At 34.1% G+C, this 21,499-nt stretch overlaps 1 protein-coding gene across 5 annotated transcripts in view; it reads left to right on the forward strand.

The window, feature by feature from the left end:
* MICU3 (mitochondrial calcium uptake family member 3) overlaps positions 1 to 21,499 on the forward strand; it is a 104,998-nt gene that overhangs the window by 55,901 nt on the left and 27,598 nt on the right. For 2 of the 5 annotated variants that reach the window (XM_045879736.3, XM_054508584.2), the window contains exons 4-8: positions 539 to 617; positions 4,348 to 4,395; positions 7,680 to 7,762; positions 10,560 to 10,631; positions 13,686 to 13,724. In XM_045879736.3, the coding sequence (XP_045735692.1) occupies positions 539 to 617; positions 4,348 to 4,395; positions 7,680 to 7,762; positions 10,560 to 10,631; positions 13,686 to 13,724 (321 nt within the window). The remainder of the gene's footprint in view (positions 1 to 538; positions 618 to 4,347; positions 4,396 to 7,679; positions 7,763 to 10,559; positions 10,632 to 13,685; positions 13,725 to 21,499) is intronic. The other 3 variants (XM_054508583.2, XM_064585609.1, XM_064585608.1) reach the window with 2 other exon arrangements.

Here is a 21,499-nt window from a genome sequence, read left to right on the forward strand (position 1 = left end):
AACTTAAACTCACTGTTTTATCTTACCCTGATTATTTTTTTTATTTTTTATTTTTTTAAAGATTTTATTTATTTATTTGACAGAGAGAGACACAGCGAGAGAGGGAACACAAGCAGGGAGAGTGGGAGAGGGAGAAGCAGGCTTCCCGCGGAGCAGGGAGCCCGATGCGGGGCTCGATCCCAGGACTCTGGGGTCATGACCTGAGCCGAAGGCAGACGCTTAACGACTGAGCCACCCAGGTGCCCCTTAACCTGAATATTTTATATATGTTCCTCCACTTGCAAAATTTATCTGAAATTTTTGGTAGCTCTAATTGAATTCAACATAGCTTCTTTATGATTTACTTTATATTTAGACTGTGGGCAAATATTGGGTTTTGTGGTTGAATGAACCACAGGTATAGAATAGAATAAATACAGCCATGTCTCAGGTCTTCTAAGTGGAGAATTTTTTTGTATATGACATTTAAATATTTTTTATCTATTTTATAAGTAAGTGGTTTACCTATTAATCAATGTTATGATACCTTATGTTATAGGAATTAAATCAAATGCTCTCAGAAACACCACCAGTTTGGAAAGGATCTTCAAAGCTTTTTCGTAATCTTAAAGAAAAAGGTAAGTTAACTTTAGTACTTATGCATTTTAAAATGGACACTGTATTATTTATACTCTTTATATATATTTTTCCTTATACTTAAAATAATATAACAAGTTACTTATATGTGCAGATGTGTGTGTGCATAGAGAAAAAACTGAAAAGAAAAATACCAAAATATTAATGATTGTTTCTGGGTAGCGGGATTAAAAGTGTTTCTTATTTTTAAATATATTATTCATGTCTTTCAAATTTTTTAGAAGAAAATGAACTTTTATGGCATAAAAAATTACTTTCCAACCATATTGAGTAGTGAGGGTTATATTTAATTATAGAAAGCATTTTTCAAAAATATTGATCTCCAACTATTTTTCTTCCATTTTACTTCCAGGAGATTATAGATTTTTAAAAGATTTAATAATCACTGTGAAGAACTTATTGGATATGTCTTTTGGTCACCCAATTTGAATATGTTTCTTTTAAAACAACACTCGTTGCAAAATCCACCTTTCAACCTACTATATGATCTATATCTATGTATCTAAGCTAAGTTGTTATAAATTCATACATTTCCTCGCAATCAAATTATATAGTTTTTATTGCCATTTTCTTTTACACTTAACTTTTGGTACATATTTATAGGAAAGACTAATTAATAAAATCTCTTTAATCTTAAAAAGGAATTTTTCTTGTAAATATACTTTTTTATATTTTCAAATATAAGAGTATATGAAATAAAAATATTAAAGAAATTATATAAACAGTTACCTTTTTCATTTTCATCAATTTTGACAGATATTGGTTTGAAAATAATTATACTCTAGCATGAAGACAAATATTTTAAAGGATAATTATAATCCATGTATTTTATCTGAGTGGAATTAGAAAATCAGATTGCTTCCACCTGGTTCAAATGGAATCTGAAAGGGGTAGACACCTTACCTTTCATCGTAGGCTTTGCATAATTAGGGTTTTAAAATCTTTGCGAAATCAGAGCCATGGTATATTTAAAGCTCTTAGAAATTTTTTCCTGGAAATTGTCTTAAAGATTGTCATTCAAATCTAGGGTGGGATGATAGGATTAGGAAAAATCAAAGCTCAGAAAGATAAGTTAGCAAATATAAAAATATTTACTTTTAATACCTCTCATGGGAAAATACAAATTGGATCAAGTATCATCTGAGAAAAACAAATGCATGGAAAAAGGAAATTCTTTGTGGTCATAGAAGGGGTTGAATCTGGAAGCCCTGGGTTTAGGCTTGTCCTAATCTTTATGTTACATGAATAGTTGCAAATTTTGGGGGGGAAATGATCTATTCAGTGCTATCCCAGAGAATTATCTATAGTGATGGAAATGTTCTATTTCTGTGTTGTCTCCCATAGTAGCTACTAGCCAGTAGGCTTTTAAAAAAAGCACCTGAAATGTGGCTCCTGTAACAGAGGAACTGAATTTTTTATTGTATTTAATTTTATTTATTTTAAATTTAAGTAGCCACATGTGACCAATGGCTACCCTGTAGGATAGTGCAGAGCTATGTCATGGTGATTGGATTATCGAAGGAATCCATGTACACAAAAAGTTTTAGAACCATTAGGTTAGGCGAAGTAGAATGTCCCAGAGAGCCTTGCTTTTTTATAAATTGGTTTAAGTGGCAAAGGAATTTTAAAGCTAAATCTTGAGAGCTATTGAAGATTAATTTACAGTTGCATTTTATCTGCTTAAAGTATTACCCCCGCAAGAAAATGTTATGCAGTTTTACAAAAAATTAATTGTTATGCAACATTTATGAAAACATATATTTCAGACTTAGTTATAACAGCCAGCTGTGTAATGTATCATGATATAGGAACTAAACAGTATAATGTTTTTAAGGAGCTTCCCTTAGAACTTTTTTATTGAATTTTCAAAAGAAATGTAGTTGACATCTTTCTTACCCTCTTTTTTTATATGCTTAGCATATGCATTTTTATTTTATTTTTTGATCTTGGGTAGCCTTAAAATAAATTAAAAGGTGAGTCTAACAGTTTTACATTTTTGTAATTGGAAAGCATTAAGAATCTACAGTTCATGTTGAGTAGTATTTTCTCTTTTCGTTGATCATTTTTATTAAATTATATCATAAATTTCACTTTGTTCTTGTTTGCGGATTACACCACCTCAAAAACCATTTGGTCCTACAAACAAGTACCTACCATGATAATTATGATTAGTACTCTCACTGCTAATTGTTCACTGAGGGAAATCTTGAGTTAATTATCAAATAAAAGATGTAGTTATTAAACTTCTTTATATCAACCAACATCTCTTGTGTGTTCCACCAGGTCAATTAGAACAACAGTCAGTGATGATGGGATTGTAGAGACATAGAGTCCATTTCCCAATCCCATTCCCCTTTTTTCCTTTTCTTTCTTCCTTTCTTTCTTTTCTTTTCTTTTTCTTTCTTTCTTTCTTTCTTTCTTTCTTTCTTTCTTTCTTTCTTTCTTTCTTTCTTTCTTCTTTCTTTCTTTCTTTCTTTCTTTCTTTCTTTCTTTCTTTTTCTTTCTTTCTTTCTTTCTTTCTCTTTCTTTCTTTCCTTCTCTCTCTCTCTCTCTTTTTCTTTCTCTCTCTCTCTCTTTCTATGAGGGATCCCTATGGAATCTAGGTATTGTATCTTTTATATACATTGACCATTCCAGAATCTTTCTCCCATAACATTCATGGCAGTCAACCAGAACTATCTGTCTATAGGTCACAATATTGTAGTATAAACAAAAGAAGGGAATGCTTTCAGGGCCTCCAGCTAGTTCCCTTCAAGTTTTCTGACAAACTGCCTGACAGTGACTTCTCTTCTCTTTGTTCTGTAACAAAGAGCGGAGCCTCAAAGAACATCAGGTAAAATGGACTTTCAAGGTTCACAATCTGATTATTTAAGGATTTTTGTATACCCTTTTACTAAACATTTGGACTATCTGATATCTGTGGAGAAGTGTTACTGACTTATTCCTGATTTTAATTTTCTCAGGATCTACCTAGAAGCTCAATTAAGTGTTAGTTCTAGTTTGGGGTGTTATGTCCAAAAGCAAGAATTTGAGTAACAGAATATATATTTGTATTTACTCCAAACAAACACCTTTTAAACTTTGTAATACTAGGATTACAGAGAACTCAGGATGCAATATTCAGAAAGGGTAAGCCATGTAATTAAGACAAAAACTTCTTAGAGTACATTTAATAGAAGCATTAACTTTGTCAAAAATAATAATAACTTGAAAGCAGAAAAGTGATACAGAGTTTTGTTTTTTTAATGCAATTACAGAAATCATATTTGTAAGCAGGAATATCTAAATGTTTTTTTCAAGAGTTATTTGTTATTTTTTTCAAGAGTTATTAAGAAGTAATTAAGCACTTTACAGTTTAACCATTTCCAACCTTTTTATTTTATGTTAGTTCATCCATTGAAAACTAGCAACAAGTTTAAAGTTATAGTTATAAATAAACAATATAATTTTGCTTTCTTGGCCAATATATCTAGGAGTATTAATGGTAATTTTGCATGAGTTTCCACAGAAGCATTGTGAAACAAATTAAAATTAATTTTGTTGCTTCTTTTGCCATGATTTTTAATAGTTTAGTCTTGTTTAAAACAATACTTAGCTTGTTCTTTAAAACAGTAAGTTCCTTATTAATATTACTTATTACTGTAAGAATAATATTTTGCTTGATAAAGTAATACTTTATATATAGCATTACTAATACTATTTTTCTTCTAGGTGTGATTTCTTACACAGAATATCTTTTTCTTTTATGTATTTTAACAAGTAAGTGTACTCATTGAGTCTACTTTTGGATACAGTTTTGTTTTTAAATCAGAATCTTGGAAAACAAATCTTAGATTCTTTTACTATTGAAAATCACTTTAGGTTTATCTATGGTTATTTTGCAAATTTCATGTCTAAATGTTATCAGCAAATAGCACTATCAAGAGTCAAAGACATAAATGTTTTTATGACATACGGTATAGGAATAAAGTGCTCATAAATTATAAATTTTAGATCATACATCATTCCTTTTGGTTTACATGAAAGCCTAAAAGTCAGGTCATGTAGGGATTTGTAAATTTCCTGCTACACTCATTGAAATCTTAAGTTTCTTAAGACTAGTGTGAAAGAAGGAGTTTTCTAACTGTGAGTGTATCAGAACACCCATTATACATACTAAAACAGCTTTGTTATTCTCTGCCTCTCATATGCAGCAATTTTTATGAAATATAGGAAGGGCTTACTAATGATTTCAGTTAAATTTCATTGCATTTAATGCAGGAACTTACCTGCTATTGTGCACTGTGCTCCAGCCACCTGGCATTTCTGTTCCTTGAAGTCTCACCTCAGGAACTTGTACTTTCTGCTCCCTCTGCTGTCAGTGCTTTTTCCTCAAGATCCTCATGATAATAAACATTATTCAGTTTTCGTTTGAATGTGAAATGTGAACGCTTCTTGACTATCCTCCCTAAAATAGCGCCCTCTCTTACCTCTCCCTTTTTATCCCTTTACCGTGTTTTATTTTCTTCATAGCACTTAAAACTACTTGAAAGTATTTGTTTATTGGTTTGTATGTTTTCGTCTCCCCATACTTGAATGCAAGGTCCATGATGGCAGAGATTTTCTCTTTTTTGTCCATTTCTGGGCAGTGTCTAGCACATGGTAGCCTCTCAAAAACTAGGTGAATGAGTGAAAAAAAAGAATAAATGAAAGAATATCGCTAGAGGGATTTCTGTTTGTGGGGATTTGTAGAGATGTCTGGAAATACGAATTATCAGTGAAACTCTGTCATTAGAAACAAGTCATAAAATTCCTTGTACTTCTATGATTAGAAAAATCAGAGCCATTATGTTATTCTGAATTTAGTAATGAATGATGTTATGTTGGAGTTCTGTCGCAGGAAGTTTGGGGGATGTACATGTGTGCATATGAATTTTGAAAATTATCATCCTTTATTTTTTCTTGTATTTTTTTTCCTCCTGGACTCAAAATGAAATTAAAATGTTGGTGCTGAAGAACAAGAAGTGTTGTGCAGTTAGTAATACAACTATCTGAGGTTGTTCCACACTGGAAGCCATTATGATTCAAGTCTAGTCAATGATGAATACTCCATGAAAACTAGAGGAGTACCAAGGATATCTCAGAGACTTGTGAAAAAGTTATATTGTTAGCTATAGAACAACTTTGGTTACAAAACTGTTAAGTCTGAAATACCTAAACTGGCAGAGTGACAGGCAAGAATATAATAGAACTGGTTAGGAAAGCCACTTGTTGAGATGGGACAGGGTATGGATAAGAGTGTAGGAAGAAAACATACGGTGGTTTTGCTTACATGGAAAGGTTAGGATCTTTGGATGCAGTGAATCTTCCTTTGGAGTTCAGAACCTATTTTAGAAACTTCTGGGAATTTGAATTGAAAACTTTTGGATGTTTTTTAGATTAGAACCAAGAGAAATGTGAAAACAGAGCTGGCAGAAAGTGGGCTAGAGAATTCACCTTACCTGTCTATGATTCTTTCCTCTTTGCTATTTATTATTTTAACCTCATTTTCCCTTCCAAACAGTGAGGACTTCTTTTCATTGTGTATTTTCAAGATCATTTTAACTTAAAACTTGGTTATTAGAGATAATGAAATTTTTTATTTCTTTCTTAACTGAATGCTAATGAAAGTAAGTTTCAATTCCTAAACTATATGCCAGAAATGAGCCTGCATATAAGACTGGCTTCTGTTTCCATTTTCAGAGACAGCTATTGCCAGTTAAGAAAGTAAGGTTACGGGCGCTTGGGTGGCTCAGTTGGTTAAGCGACTGCCTTCGGCTCAGGTCATGATCCTGGAGTCCCGGGATCGAGTCCCGCATCGGGCTCCCTGCTCTGCAGGGAGTCTGCTCCTCCCTCTGACCCTCCCCCCTCTCATGTGCTCTCTCTCTCATTCTCTCTGTCTCAAATAAATAAATAAAATCTTAAAAAAAAAAAAAAAAGTAAGTAAGGTTACATGCTTCTCTTTTGCTAGTTTCAAGATTTTACAGCAGGTAATGCCAAATATATCTGTGGGAGGCCCCTTTTAAAAACTTTTTGCCAGTCATCTCAAAAGAAGGGGTCAGAGGGACGCCTAGGTGGATCAGTCCGTTAAGCTAATGACCCTTGGTTTTGGCTCAGGTCATGATCTCAGGGTCTTGAGATCCAGCCCCACAGCAGGCTCTGCGTTCAATGTGGAGTCTGCTTGAGATTCTCCCTCTCGCTCCCCCTCTACCACTCCACCCCTCACGCGACTGCGTGTGCCTGTGTGTGCTCTCTAAAATAAATGAATGGATGAAATCTTAAAAAAGGAAAGGGTCAGATGTTTCACAAAGGCATGTGCACTGAGCTTCTCTTTGAAGGATATGTAAGTTTTCTTCTGTGGGAGGTTTTCTTCTTTATGCTTTAGAAGATAAAGGGATTGAACCTCATTATAAGGTTCATAAAATTAAACAGTTCTTAGTGTTTACAAGTGCGTCTTTCTCAGAAAAGCAATTGTTCCTTGTATTTTGGGGAAATTGAGAATTATCCAAGCCTCTTTTATTTTATATGTCTCCTTTTGAAGCTTCTGAAAGTTTAAACCCACTATGTAATCTCTTGTGCTTGACATTTATTTTCATAGGTCATTTCCATTCTGATTTTCCTAAGAATCAGGATTGGTCCATTGTGTCATATTTTTTTTCTTGTGTTCTAAATATTGAACATATGTGATGATTTGCTATTTCCCTCTGAAACTGACAAACTTGGGATAACAAAAAGAAGTACTTCTTTTTGGAAGTTAAGGTGGTTAAATTATACTGCCTGTGTTGCACAGCAGGTATCAGACAAATACTTTTAAAGTGTATTATCAATTTTGTTGCTAAGAGTGCTAATACATGAAACAGAAATATGTATACATATGTAGCTTTTATTATATTTCATTAATAGTAACCTGCTTTTAATTTCTTGGTGAAAGAAAGTATTTTTGTACAGAGTATACTTAACTATTCACAACTGCACTTTAAAAACATTTTTCCATTTCACAAGTGCTTTTCTGTTCTTTCTGGCAGAGCCACATGCAGGTTTTAGAATAGCTTTCAACATGTTTGACACTGATGGCAATGAGATGGTGGATAAAAAGGAGTTTTTGGTGGTATGTATATTATATGCTGCATTTTATCAATAAATATTGATATTTACATCCTTATGTTTTTGCATTATTTGGAACAACGTAGAAGGAAGAGTGAAAAATTTATGCTTTCTCCTTAATTTAATGAAGAAGTACAGCATTGTGTACTTTAAAAAATTTTTATATTATAAAAATATAAATTGTATTCATTATATAAAGATGATTATAGTTGTTTACATGTTTCTGAACATTTGAAATGAGTCAGATATTTTCCACTGGGTGGATAACAGGCAGTTCAGAGGTGTGGTATATGCTCGGGTATGCTCAGACCCCATCGTATCAGCCCCCAGCCACAGCTCTTTGCCACCGGAACTTCCCTTCCTTCTCACGATAGGACCTGTGATTTTTTTTTCTGCTTTTCTCTTCCACTCATGACTGCCTTATATTCCAGTCTTGTCCCCATTTTGCTATTCCTTTCTCTTGTCTTTGAACAAGGGCTGATCTAAAATGGGGAGAATAAGATTGTTCTTAGGTATCTGCCTTCAGTCTTTCTCACCTGACTGATGCAGCTTGATGCTGGTTTGGCAACATCATCAGCTGCTCACTGATCTTGCCACTCCCCTTTCCGGAATTTTCCTATTTCTTTTTACCCATGGATCCTGCATCTGCTTCGGTGGCAAAATGCCTATTCTATTTTTTTTCTCCAAAGTAGAGATCCTTAGAGTAACAAGTTCTACCCTTAACATTTATGTTCAATTCTGTATTTACCTATAATTCCTAGCTAAAAGAAAAGGGAGAGATGGCATATAAATAGCCATTTTATTTTCTATTTTCTTTTGTAACAAGCCATTAAAAATCCCTCAGAAAACCTCTTAAACAGCTTAGTATTTTCCTCAGACGCTGGAACATGGAAGAGAAACTATGAAATCATTGTTTTCTGTGGTAGAAAAGGGAAGAGATAAAAATCCTTGTCATAATCAGTGGCCATTCAAAAGGAAGCAAGCAGACTAATTACTGGGATCTGTCAGATGACTTACTCTAACACCCATGTAGCCTTTGCCTGGGGACAGTCCCTGAGTCACACCATTGGAACCTGGAACCATGAAGGACCCCTCATTTGAGTGCTTTTCGGGATGCCGTGGGGAGGTGAGAGTTTTCAGTTTCACTGCAAAGATAGACATATGTTCCTAACACCCTAAAATAAACAGATTTAGTTTAATATAGTTTTGTTATGATAGCATAAAACTGTCTTTTAGGACTTTCAGAATGGGCCTAGTATTCTAAATAATTTTTAATAAATTTTCTGTGGCAACACTGCCAAGTTCTACCCCATCGACTAAAAGAGTACCTTTAGGAACTCAGTGCATTGAAAGGTGTCTCTATAGATGTCCTTTGGAATATTGTCTGTTTGTGGGGATGGGAGGTAAAAACGTTCACGTACAACTTGTTTCCCCTCTCTACTCTTTGCAGTGGCTGTCCTGCTGCCTCCTAAGTGATGTTTTTTGTTTGTTGTTTTTATTTGTTTGTAAACAGCAAAGAATTCCTGAAAGCAGGAGGTAGAGTTGAGCTGACTTCCTTGTAGAGGTCTAAAACCTATGATTCTCATGCCTACTTAAAAAATGATTATTAATAACCCTTGCTAAAAACTCTTTTCATGGGATGCCTGGGTGGCTCAGTCGGTTGAGCGTCTGCCTTCGGCTCAGGTCATGATCCCAGGGTCCCGGGATCGAGCCCCGCATCGGGCTCCCTGCTCTGCGGGGAGCCTGCTTCTCCCTCTGCCTCTGCCTCTCTCTCTCTCTCTCTGTCTCTCATGAATAAATAAATAAAATCTTTAAAAAAATAAAAATTAAAAAATAAAAAAAAACTCTTTTCACTAAGAAAAAGTGTGAAAATGAATGTATTTGTTAAAAAATCATTCAGATTCTATACTGTATTTGTGTTATCACATATCTTGGGAGGTGATACGTTTTATTTGACTTTCAACTATTGCCATACAAAATGAAATGAAGAGTTAAGATAGCTGTTCCAGTTACAAAGCCACAAACAGTGACCTCCCCAGAAAGCTGTGATAGAGGTAGGACTAGGCTTCCATTTGTAAAATAGGATTTTAAAGAGGTGATAATAGAGCTGACATTTCTTGAGAGGTTACTATGTGACAGGCAATGTGCTGAGTAACTATCTGTAATATTTCCTTTGCACAGCATTCTTACAAGACCTGGTGATTGTACCTCAATGTAGCTGGAGGAAAAAAAAATATTCCTCTAAAGTAAGGAATTATCTACATGTTCTGGAAATGGAAAACAATCCCTCAAATAATTAGAGTAACTTGTCCAAGGGGTTGTACGCAGAGCCCACAATGTACAATTACCTGAAAGGGACTTTAGGGGGCGTCCTCATTTCACATATGACTAAATTGGAGCCTCGTGAGGGATATGTGACCTTGTCCACCATCACAAAATTAGTATGTGACAGAAGATGGGCTCACACCCAGAGTCCCTGAATTCTATTCCAGTGTTATTTCTACCCCAGTTGGCTTCATCTCTTTTATTTGTGTGTCACAAATTCCCTGTCTTTATGTCTTAGAGATAAAGTAAAGCTATAATTTTGTACATTTAACTGAACCATAGGCTGCTGATGGCAAAGGGTGTGTTTTTTTTCCTCAGGAAAAAAAAATTGGTATCAGAAAATGTATCTGTAGTAGTTTTAATGTTCTTGGTAGATGAAGCTAATTCTTTGTTTTTAGAATATACCTAGCACAGAGTGGTAACTAGGTACCCAGAAACTCACTGGATATTTGATTCTTGATCACTTTCTCTTTCAGCTTCAAGAGATATTCAGGAAAAAAAATGAAAAGAGAGAAACAAAAGGAGATGAAGAAAAGCGTGCAGTGCTGGTAAGAATAATTTATAGTAGTTTAAGGTGGGTTTTCTAGCTGAGAATTATTCATGTTGAAAAACAATAATTAAAGTCTGTAACTGTGGAGCTGTCCCTTTTGGGAAAACTTTCTGAAGTTCTTACATAGAAAATTTGCTTCAGATTTATATGCATCTCTATCAATATTATATCAAATATTGATATTAAACATGTGTGTCCATAATCCCACTCATTATATCATTTCCATCCATATTGTTGTTATCCATGAGATTTGAAGGGTATATCATATAATAGATGAATACAGATCATTATGCATGAAAAAACTTAAAGGTGAATTGCAAAGATTTAATTATACATGTGAATGAATTTAGTGGCACTAAATTTGACTAACGTTTTCAACTTATTCTGAAGGTAGAGTTAAGCAACATTTCCCTCCATTTTCCTACCAGTTTTCTTTTTGTTTATCCCACATATTTCAGTCTGACAGTATCCCAGGTTCATATAATAAAAATAACAAACATGTTCTGAGATCTTACTATCAGGGACTGTAGTAGATGCTTTGCATGCATTTTCTCATTTAATCTGCTAATAGTTCTCTTATTGTCTGTAATTATGTCAAAGCCAAGATGGGAGTCCATGGCTGGGCAGCTCCCAAACTGTACTTTTACCCACTATAGCATATTTTTTCATCTGGCACTTAGCAGAAGCACCGTTCTGTTGAGATGTAAATGATAACTGTTTCCTTTGCAAATTAGTGACCCTGTGCAGTAGTTTAGTTGGTCTACCTGGAATTCAAATAATTAACCTCAGGGAGTTGCAACTTTTTTTTATGATTTTCATTGTTATAAGGATATGTATTATGTTTTTTAAAAACATGGATTATCTATAGCAGATGGTGCCGTGTTCAATCCCAATAGATTAAGTTTGTATTTATATTTAATAAAATCAGATTATCAGGATATGAAATACCTATTATTTCATAGTATATTTGACTATAATTATCAGTATTTGTTGAACCACCCTCAATATTCTAATTGACAAAGCTTATGGAAGACACTGTTAAAAAATCAAAGAGCTGATATAATGTTAGCCAGGAATTAAAAGGGGCATTACGAATTCTCTAATTCAGGTCTCATGGTTTTTAAATTATAATCTATAAATCCCATAGGAATTAGCCCCATAAATGCCATTTTTTAGAATATTAGCAAATAACACTAGAGAATTAAATACCTTCATAAGTTTTATTTTCTGTAGATAACATTGAAAGAGTAAGCAATTGTTTTAATTTTGATGGATTAACTATACTTAACTGGATAGCCAAGTTGTTAATAAAATATCATTTAGGAGGTTGAACTATGTTAATTAATCTTTTGAGATACCTCAGTGATAGAATAGATCATATTTCAATGGATATAGATTTGTGTTTTTTTAACTTGAGCATAATTGAAACACGTGGTATTTACATTAGTTTCAGAAATTTAACTGTTTTATTTATTTGTTTATTTATACTACTTCCAGAAAGGACCTGTGGATCTTCCAAGAAAAGCACAATACTATTTTAATCATTAACATTTACTAAAATACGTAAGTCAAATAACAAAGGGAGAGAGGAAAGGGAGAAATGATAGCAGACAACCCACATTGGGAAAAGTTAGTGTCAGCACAAAGCTTGGCTCTGAGCTTTATTGCAGCCCAAGTAAAGTAAAGTTAATGCTGATTTAATGCAAATAGCTCATAATAATGATATAGTAAAACCTCATTAACTTGGACTAATTAGGGAAAGTCTACCTGAATTATGAAACTTAAATTATATCAGCATACCCTAAATTGTATAATTTTATATGCGACAGGTCAGGGAAGCATTCTCTAGCAAATATATGGAGAAGGAGACTTGTTTTAAAGAATAGATAAAAAGAATTTATAAGTAATATACTGTATAACTTGCTTATATGTAAAGAAATGCCTACTAGAGTCATTGATCTACACAGGTACCTCGTAGGTATTTATCTTACAGAGTTTAATTAGTGCTCCTGAAATTTATTTACATAATTTAGCGATCAAAACTATTCCTTAAAACAATTCAGAAATAAACTTTAGTACAGCCTCTGAACTAAATAAATAGCATTCTAAGACAGTATAGCTCTCTACAAATATTTGTTACTATGTTTAACAATAATGATGATTAGTGGTAACTTACTGTTAATTGTTGCCACATTTTAAATAATGCAAATCTGAACTGATGAGATTTTTGAGTTTTTAAGCCACTGAAATTTAGTGTGTAGTGAAAATATATCAATTACATTAGGGAGACAGTATAACACAGGCTTAGGAGTCATTTATTATCTGGGTGACCTTGAACAGGTCCTTAAGCTGCCTGTGCCTCAGTTTCTTCATTTGTACAATGGGGATAATAGTAGTGATGACCACATGTGATTGTTATGGAGATTAAAGGAGCTAAAACATGTAGCCACTTAATAGCATATGCTTCAGAAGGAAAGAAGGGAACATAACATTTCTTGAGACACTCTGTGCTATATCCATTATAAATGTTACGCCCATTTAGTCATCATTACATTTCTGCCAGGTAAGTATCATACCATTTACAGATGAGAAAGCCATCTTAGAGAGGTTCATTAACTTGCCTAAGATCACAGCACTAAAAAGAACAGAACAAGATTCCGCTGCAGATGTCTCATACCATCTCCACTGCCATGCTCATCTATCTAGATTGTTCCCCTAACCCATATAGAATTGCTGAAGCATGTCTAAATAAAACCATGTACTTCAGAGGAATGTTTTACTCAAAGCAGTAGCTGATCAGAAAGTTAAAATGAAAATGGTTGAAATGAGCACAGATTCATTTAATATTTAATTATATGAGATTTGAAAAACTTTGCTACTCATCTTTAACATTTATCCCACTTGTATTGTGTGTGTGCTCTATATAGAATGTAGCATAATGATTTGCCCTTCCTAATTGATTATTTTGTCGTCTTTTTCTTTTTTTCTTTTGCTATACTTGGGTTCATTCTGAAATGTGACACTTCATTTGGCCCTTTGTGCTCTATGTCAGCGTCTTCAACTTTATGGATACCATTCTCCTACTAATAGTGTATGTACAATACTTTAAATGTTCTTTATGTAAATAGTCCTCACCTGTTATACTTGATAATGTTATTTCTTTATATATAGCTATATCTGCTATTGAGAATGTTTAGGAATTTATTGAATATAATAAGGTGCAGCCAAGCCAAAATTTTCTATTTCCTTCCTAGATTTATGAGAAGACTAAAATTTACAGCGCCACTGTGTATCTTTAACCTTAGATTAAACTAAGGAAAAGCTGAGTGAACAACCACCAAAAGCTCTGGTAAAATAATGAAAATTTTATATTTTTCAGCAGTGTTTGAAGAGTTAAATACAAATTATGGAGCAGATTCTCAGGCTATGCTCCTGCAGAACACAGGTATTTTAAGAACTAGATCTCTCCATCTGATACAGTCTTTTCTCAACTCTAATAAAGAGAATATTAATAGATAGACTTTTCTTAGTCATTAGTATTTTTGCAAAATTTTTCTAAAACTTTTGATGCCTGCCTACTGCCTGTGGTCTATACAAAAGCCTGGTATGATACCTGATATATTTAATATATCAGTGTATCATGTTATTTCTCAAAGAGGATTATGATTTTCAGACTCTTCTTTTCTTGAAAAAGTTGAGAATTCCTGCAGATACCTTCCAGATATTCTTATGCTAAGCTTTTCTTCTTTCCTTCCTCCTAGAAAGTCAGAGCTTGTTGGTTAGCCCAGCTCCTAAACAACTGAGAATAGGCCATGGCCCCTTTTGAATGTAAACATGCACAGTTCATTGAATTTCCCCAACGATCCTTAAGTCACTTGGAAGGATCTTTCAAATTATCCCCCTGAGAGGAGCCCTTCAATTCAGGTTACCTGACTCAGTATCCTGCTTGAAAGTGTTACAGTCGTAAGTGTGCAACTGTAAAGCAGGTGTGCTGTCTCCTGTGTTGGAGAGTTGATCAAAATTCCATACTATAAAAATTAACTCTGTTCTAGATTTGAACATATATTGGAGGATGATTCAGCATAAAATAAACCCAAGGTATCTTGCTTCAGTCACAAGGAATGGACCTAGAACAGGCTGGAGAATAAGCCAAGTCCATGGGACCCTTATGACTAATTGTTTTGATAACTCACAAGTACTTTAAATTTTTACTACAAAATTCACTACTGTTCCCAGTAAATAAAGTCTGCCATTTTCTTAAAAATTTTAATGTTCCTCTAGTAATCATTTCAAAAATTTGTAAGAATGTATAAAATGAAAATCTCATAGATTGTAATGCCATATGCCATCTGAAACTTAATAAATGTTAATAATATTTGTGACTTTAACTTATTCTTCTAATCTCATGTGTCATTGCATGAGCCATTTTTCCAACTGTGACATTTTACATTTTTCCTTTAAACTCAAATAATTTTCATATAGATGATGATGTGGTTTTTAAAAATATACATAAAAGTATAAAAATATACATAAAAGTACTATCATTAAAAGGAAACAGGTACTAACATAGCTCTAGTTTAAGTTACATATAGAAATTGCAGTAACTCAGAGAATAAGAGAATGATATTAAGAAGCCGATTTAAGGGGCGCCTGGGTGGCTCAGCCGGTTAAGCGGCTGCCTTCGGCTCAGGTCATGATCCCAGGGTCCTGGAATCGAGCCCCGCATCCGGCTCCCTGCTCAGCGGGGAGCCTGCTTCTCCCTCTCCCTCTGCCTGCCTATCTGCCTACTTGTTCTCTCTCTCTCTGTCAAATAAATAAATAAAATCTAAAAAAAAAAAAAAGCCGATTTAAATTGCCTATTTTGCTTATATTATGCTTGCTTATTTAATAGTAAATATATGATTTTACATTTTATTGTGGTAGTATTTTTTTTATTATTTAACTGAAGACATTTTTTCCATCTAAGAATATAAAATACATTTTTTTTAAAGATTTTATTTATTTATTTGACAGAGAGAGACACAGCGAGAAAGGGAACACAAGCAGGGGGAGTGGGAGAGGGAGAAGCAGGCCTCCAGCAGAGCAGGGAGCCCGATGCGGGACTTGATCCCAGGAGCCTGGGATCATGACCTGGGCTGAAGGCAGATGCCTAACGACTGAGCCACCCAGATGCCCCTAACCTTTTTTAAAGGCTATAAATGTATGGAACAATGCTAGACCAATTCTCAGGTTGGCTTGAATTAACTAGCAGTTATGTGCTAGTTTCCAAAATTGTAGATCAACTGGAGTGCCAAAGTATCTAATGTGAGTGCAGTTCGTGGAGCTGGATATAACCTAAGATTCTACCTTTAGGAAGAAGTTCCTTCAGGAAAGGCAAGGACCCTCCTGACTTTGACTATAGAGAGATTCTGTGGCCTCTGTTAATAACCTGTTAGAAAATTTAATCGCTCTTACAGTAGATTCTGCCTGTATTAAGTCAAATTATTTCCTGCTACAGTGTAAGGTTGAGCATTCTCCTTCATATCCATGAAAATAGTTACCTTGTAGCCTTTTCTGTTCTGAATAACCATGATTCTTTCCATATTTCTCATATATTCAACTCTTGATTATCTTGCCACAGGAATGAAAACAAGTATTAAAAATTCAAAAGAATAAATAGTGCAAATCAAGTATATTTTACTTTGAAATGTCCTATATGGTTTTTTTAAGTTTTTTAAAGATTATTTTAATTGCCCTAATTCCATTGTAGTCAGAAGAATGCCAATTTTTATACAGTTTTTGACATGTATTGAAACTTGTTTTATGGACTAAAACAATGTCTGTGTTTGAAAAGAATGTGTATTCTCCAACTAGGGTACAGAGTTGTATTATATATAAGACCAAACATGTTAATATGTGTTTTAAACCTCTATCATTATCAATATTTTTGTCAGCTTGATCTGTTAATTAGAATGTTAAATTATACTTACAGTGATAGACTTGTTAATTTTTCCTTGTAATTGTTATTTTTAAATTTTATATATTTTGAAGCATTGTTACTCCCTGCTATAATAATATAGATTTCTTAAATCTTTTTAGTGAATTGAATCTTCTCTTATATACTATCCTTAGATCTCTAGAAATATTTTTTGCCTAAAAATCAATATAGTTGTCAAAATAAATGTACCAATTTTATTGTTATTAATATTTTGTATTATTTTCTATTTAGTTTTATTTTCTGTTCTTTAGTAATGAAACTTTCCCTTATTTTTAAAATACACTTTTTAGTTCAGAAATTTACTGCAAATAAAATGTAAATATAAAATTAATAATGAAAGTTTAGACCTCGTATAGATCAATAAATAAAACATTGCCATGACCCCAAATGCCCCTTCCTAGGTCTTTCTAATCATAATCCCTCCCTCTCCTCCAAAAGATAACCACAATCATGACTTTTATGTAAATCACGTCTTTGCTTTGTGGTTTTACCACCTACTTAATGCATCCTCAACAATATATTTTTTTTAAGATTTTATTTATTTATTTGAGAGAGAGAGAGTGAGCGAGAGAGAGCACAAGCCAGGGGGGAGAGGCAGAAGGAGAGGGAGAAGGAGACTCCCCACTGAGCGGGGAGTCTGATGCGGGGCTCCATCCCAAGACCCCAGGATCATGACCTGAGCCGAAGGCAGATGCTTAACCAACCAAGCCACCCAGGCGCCCCAACAATATAGTTTAGTTTTACCCGTATTTGTGCTTCGTATGAATGGGATCATATTAAATGAGTTTTTCTGTTCTTGCTTCTTTGCCACAACCATCATGATTGTCTGTTTCATCTGCACTGTTGTATCCAGTCCTACTTTACTCACTTTTATTGCTGTAAGCAGCAGTTCTCAAACATTCTGGTCTCAGGATCCCTTTATTGAAAAGTTAGAGAGGACCCAAAAAAGCTTGTGTTTATGTTGGTTGTATCTGTGTGTACCATATTAGAAATTAAAACCGAGAAATTTAAAAGTATTTACCAACCCATTTAAAAATAATAAACTCACAAGTTAAACATTTTATGAAAAATAACTTAAAAAATATAGTGAGGAGGGTGGTATTTCACATTCTTTGGGAATCTCTATAATGTCTGGTTTAATAGAAGACAGCTGGTTTCTCATGGATGCTTATGCATTCAACCTGTTGCAGTATGTTATTTTGGCAACAAATACTACTAAGTGTTTCCCTTGAAGTGACAGGCTCACTTGGTTCATTTTCAGAAAACTGCCCAAATACCAAATACCAAAGTCTGAATAACTATACTTTCTCTAGCCATTGTTCTTTCAAGTAAAAATGGCAGCTCTTGAAAGAAGTAACTAGTTCGCCTTGCAACACAAACCTTTGCACAAAGGCTTTTTCTCAAGACAGCCATTGTACTTCAGAAGTGTTTTATGCATGCTTCTAGTTTCATCACACTGAAAATTAAAAAGGTGTGTGTTCCAAGATTAATTTAAAAAATTGTGTTTTATTCTTCAGCAAGTACATTCTTAAGTGAACTCTTTTTTTTTTTTTTTAATATGAGTGTATGGAACTGAAGAATGTAATGACTTTGGTCTTTGTTGCCACTGAATGTATATGTAAATGTAAATAGTTACCCTGAATGTAAATGTACTAAGACATCAGCAGTTTTACCCCCTTGTAATTGTTATTTTTAAATTTTATATATTCTCTTTATCGCTGCCGCACCATCCTTCAACACAGTACCTGAGGCAAACAACATCTGTACGATGCTTTTAAGAAGATACAACTATTTTATATTTTGTCCAGCTTTTTCCGTTATTTTCAGTGAGAAGCTTGCTGCTGCTTACTAGCCTGCCATTAATAGAAACCTGGCGTATCTTCCTCGGTTTCTGTGCTTATATCTTGATAGGTCTTTTTTAAAAGCATATAATTTGCGTATGTTATTGGTTCTTTTTTATATGGGTTGATAATTTCTACTTTTTAATTTGACAGATTCAGTCAGTTTACATTACTGTGATTATTAATTTATTTGGATTTATTTTAGCCATTCTGTATACTCTTCTCCTTTCTTACCTTTCTTTTGAATTAACTAAGGTTTATTTTTACTCGTTTTATTTTCTTCTCTATTCGTTTAGAAGACACCATATTTCTATGTCTTGTATAGTTATTCTTGAAATTTTAATAATAAGTATACTTAAAATAATGAAGTCTTATTAGATAGGCCATATCTTCACCCCTTCCTTAAAAATAGTCTTAAAGTGCTTCGATGGCTTTCATTTCCCTCCTGGCATGGATACTTGAGGTTATGCAGTGTTTGTTTTTCTTGTCTTTCTTTCTTTTTTTAATCCCACAAATTAGATTTCTTAAATATATACGATCAGTATTAGTTTAGAATTACTTACATATTTGCCATTTCTTTTTTTTTGTCTTTTTATTTTTTTTATTTTTTTTATTTTTTTTTATTTTTATGTTAATCCCCATACATTACATCAATAATTTTAGATGAAGTGTTCCATGATTCATTGTGCACAACACCCAGTGCTCCATGCAGAATGTGCCCTCCTCAATACCCACCAACAGGCTAACCCATCCTCCCACCCCCCTCCCCTCCAGAACCCTGTTTGTTTTTCAGAGTCCATCATCTCTCATGGTTCGTCTACCCCTCCGATTTCCCCCGCTTCATTCTTCCCCTCCCACTACCTTCTTCTGGCAGGATATATTCAGAGCACTAAATGAGAAAAATATGCAGCCAAGAATACTATATCCAGCTAGGCTGTCATTGAAAATAGAAGGAGAGATAAAAAGCTTCCAGGACAAACAAAAACTAAAGGAATTTGCAAACACAAAACCAGCCCTACAGGAAATCTTGAAAGGGGTCCTCTAAACAAAGAGAGAGCCTAAAAGCAACATAGACCAGAAAGGAACACAGACGATATACGGTAACAGTCACCTTACAGGCAATACAATGGCACTAAATTCCTATCTTTCAATAGTTACCCTGAATGTAAATGGGCTAAATGCCCCAATCAAAAGACACAGGCTATCAGACTGGATTAAAAAACAAGACCCATCGATATGCTGTCTGCAAGAGACTCATTTTAGAACCAAAGACACCCCCAGATTGAAAGTGAGGGGGTGGAAAACCATTTACCATGCTAATGGACACCAAAAGAAAGCTGGGGTGGCAATCCTTATATCAGACAAATTAGCTTTTAAACCAAAGACTGTAATAAGAGATGAGGAAGGACATTATATCCTACTTAAAGGATCTATCCAACAAGAAGATCTAACAATTGTAAATATCTATGCCCCTAACATGGGAGCAGCCAATTATACAAGGCAATTAATAACAAAAGCAAAGAAACGCATCGACAACAATACAATAATAGTGGGGGACTTTAACACCCCCCTCACTGAAATGGACAGATCGTCTAAGCAAAAGATCAACAAGGAAATAAAGACTTTAAATGACACACTGGACCAAATGGACTTCACAGACATATTCAGAACATTCCATCCCAAAGCAACGGAATACACATTCTTCTCTAGTGCCCATGGAACATTCTCCAGAATAGATCACATCCTAGGTCATAAATCAGGTCTCAACCGGTACCAAAAGATTGGGATCATTCCCTGCCTATTTTCAGACCACAATGCTTTGAAACTAGAACTCAATCACAGGAGGAAAGTTGGAAAGAACTCAAATACATGGAGGCTAAAGAGCATCCTACTGAAGAATGAATGGGTCAACCAGGAAATTAAAGAAGAATTAAAAAAATACATGGAAACCAATGAAAATGAAAACACAACTGTTCAAAATCTTTGGGATGCAGCAAAGGCAGTCCTAAGAGGAAAGTATATAGCAATACAAGCCTTTCTCAAGAAACAAGAAAGGTCTCAAGTACACAACCTAACCCTACACCTAAAGGAGCTGGAGAAAGAACAGCAAATAAAGCCTAAACCCAGCAGGAGAAGAGAAATAATAAAGATCAGAGCAGAAATCAATGAAATAGAAACTAAAAGAACAGTAGAACAGATCAACGAAACTAGGAGCTGGTTCTTTGAAAGAATTAACAAGATTGATAAACCCCTGGCCAGACTTATCAAAAAGAGAAGAGAAATGACCCAAATCAACATATTTGCCATTTCTTAATCTCCTTTTTAATCTCATTCTCTCCTAATTCTTACAATCTTAATCTCAGAAAATATATCCTCGAGTTAGGATCTTTCTGGAATTATCTTGATTTTGCCCTTATTTTTTCCCAGTTGTATTGAGATATAATTGACATGTAACACTATATCAGTTTAAGGTGTACAACATAATTTGATATATGTACATATCGCAGAATGATTACTATAAGTTTAGTTGACCTCTGTCACCTCAGATAGTTACAAATTGTTTTTCTTGTGATGAGCACTTTCAAGATCTACTCTCTTAGCAACTTCCAATATACAATACAATATCATTAATCATAGTCACCATGCTGTACCTTACATCCCCAGGACTTACCTATCTTATAACTAGAAGTTTGTACCTTTTAACCATCTTCATCCACCCCACACTACCACCACCTGCCTCTAGCAACTCCCAATCTATTCTGATTCTATGAATTCATTTTTTATCTTTATTTATCTGGGCTCTTATTTGGGAAGATAATTTTATTAGGTATATAATCGTAGGTTGACATTTATTCTCAGCAAATTATATCATTCCAGTCTTCTGGTTCCTATTATTGAAATTGAAAGGTCAGCTCTGAGTCTAATTACTATTTTGTAGTTGATCTTGTTTTTCTTTCTACCTACTTTTAAGATTCTGTTTGCCTTTGGTATTCTACAATTTTACTACAGTGTATCTCTCTTTTTGCCTTTATCTATCATGAAATTTAC

Source organism: Mirounga angustirostris, unplaced genomic scaffold, assembly GCF_029215605.1.
Source record: "Mirounga angustirostris isolate CCGP_5_RB_7025 unplaced genomic scaffold, mMirAng1.0.hap1 SCAF_2, whole genome shotgun sequence".
Taxonomy (NCBI): domain Eukaryota; kingdom Metazoa; phylum Chordata; class Mammalia; order Carnivora; family Phocidae; genus Mirounga; species Mirounga angustirostris.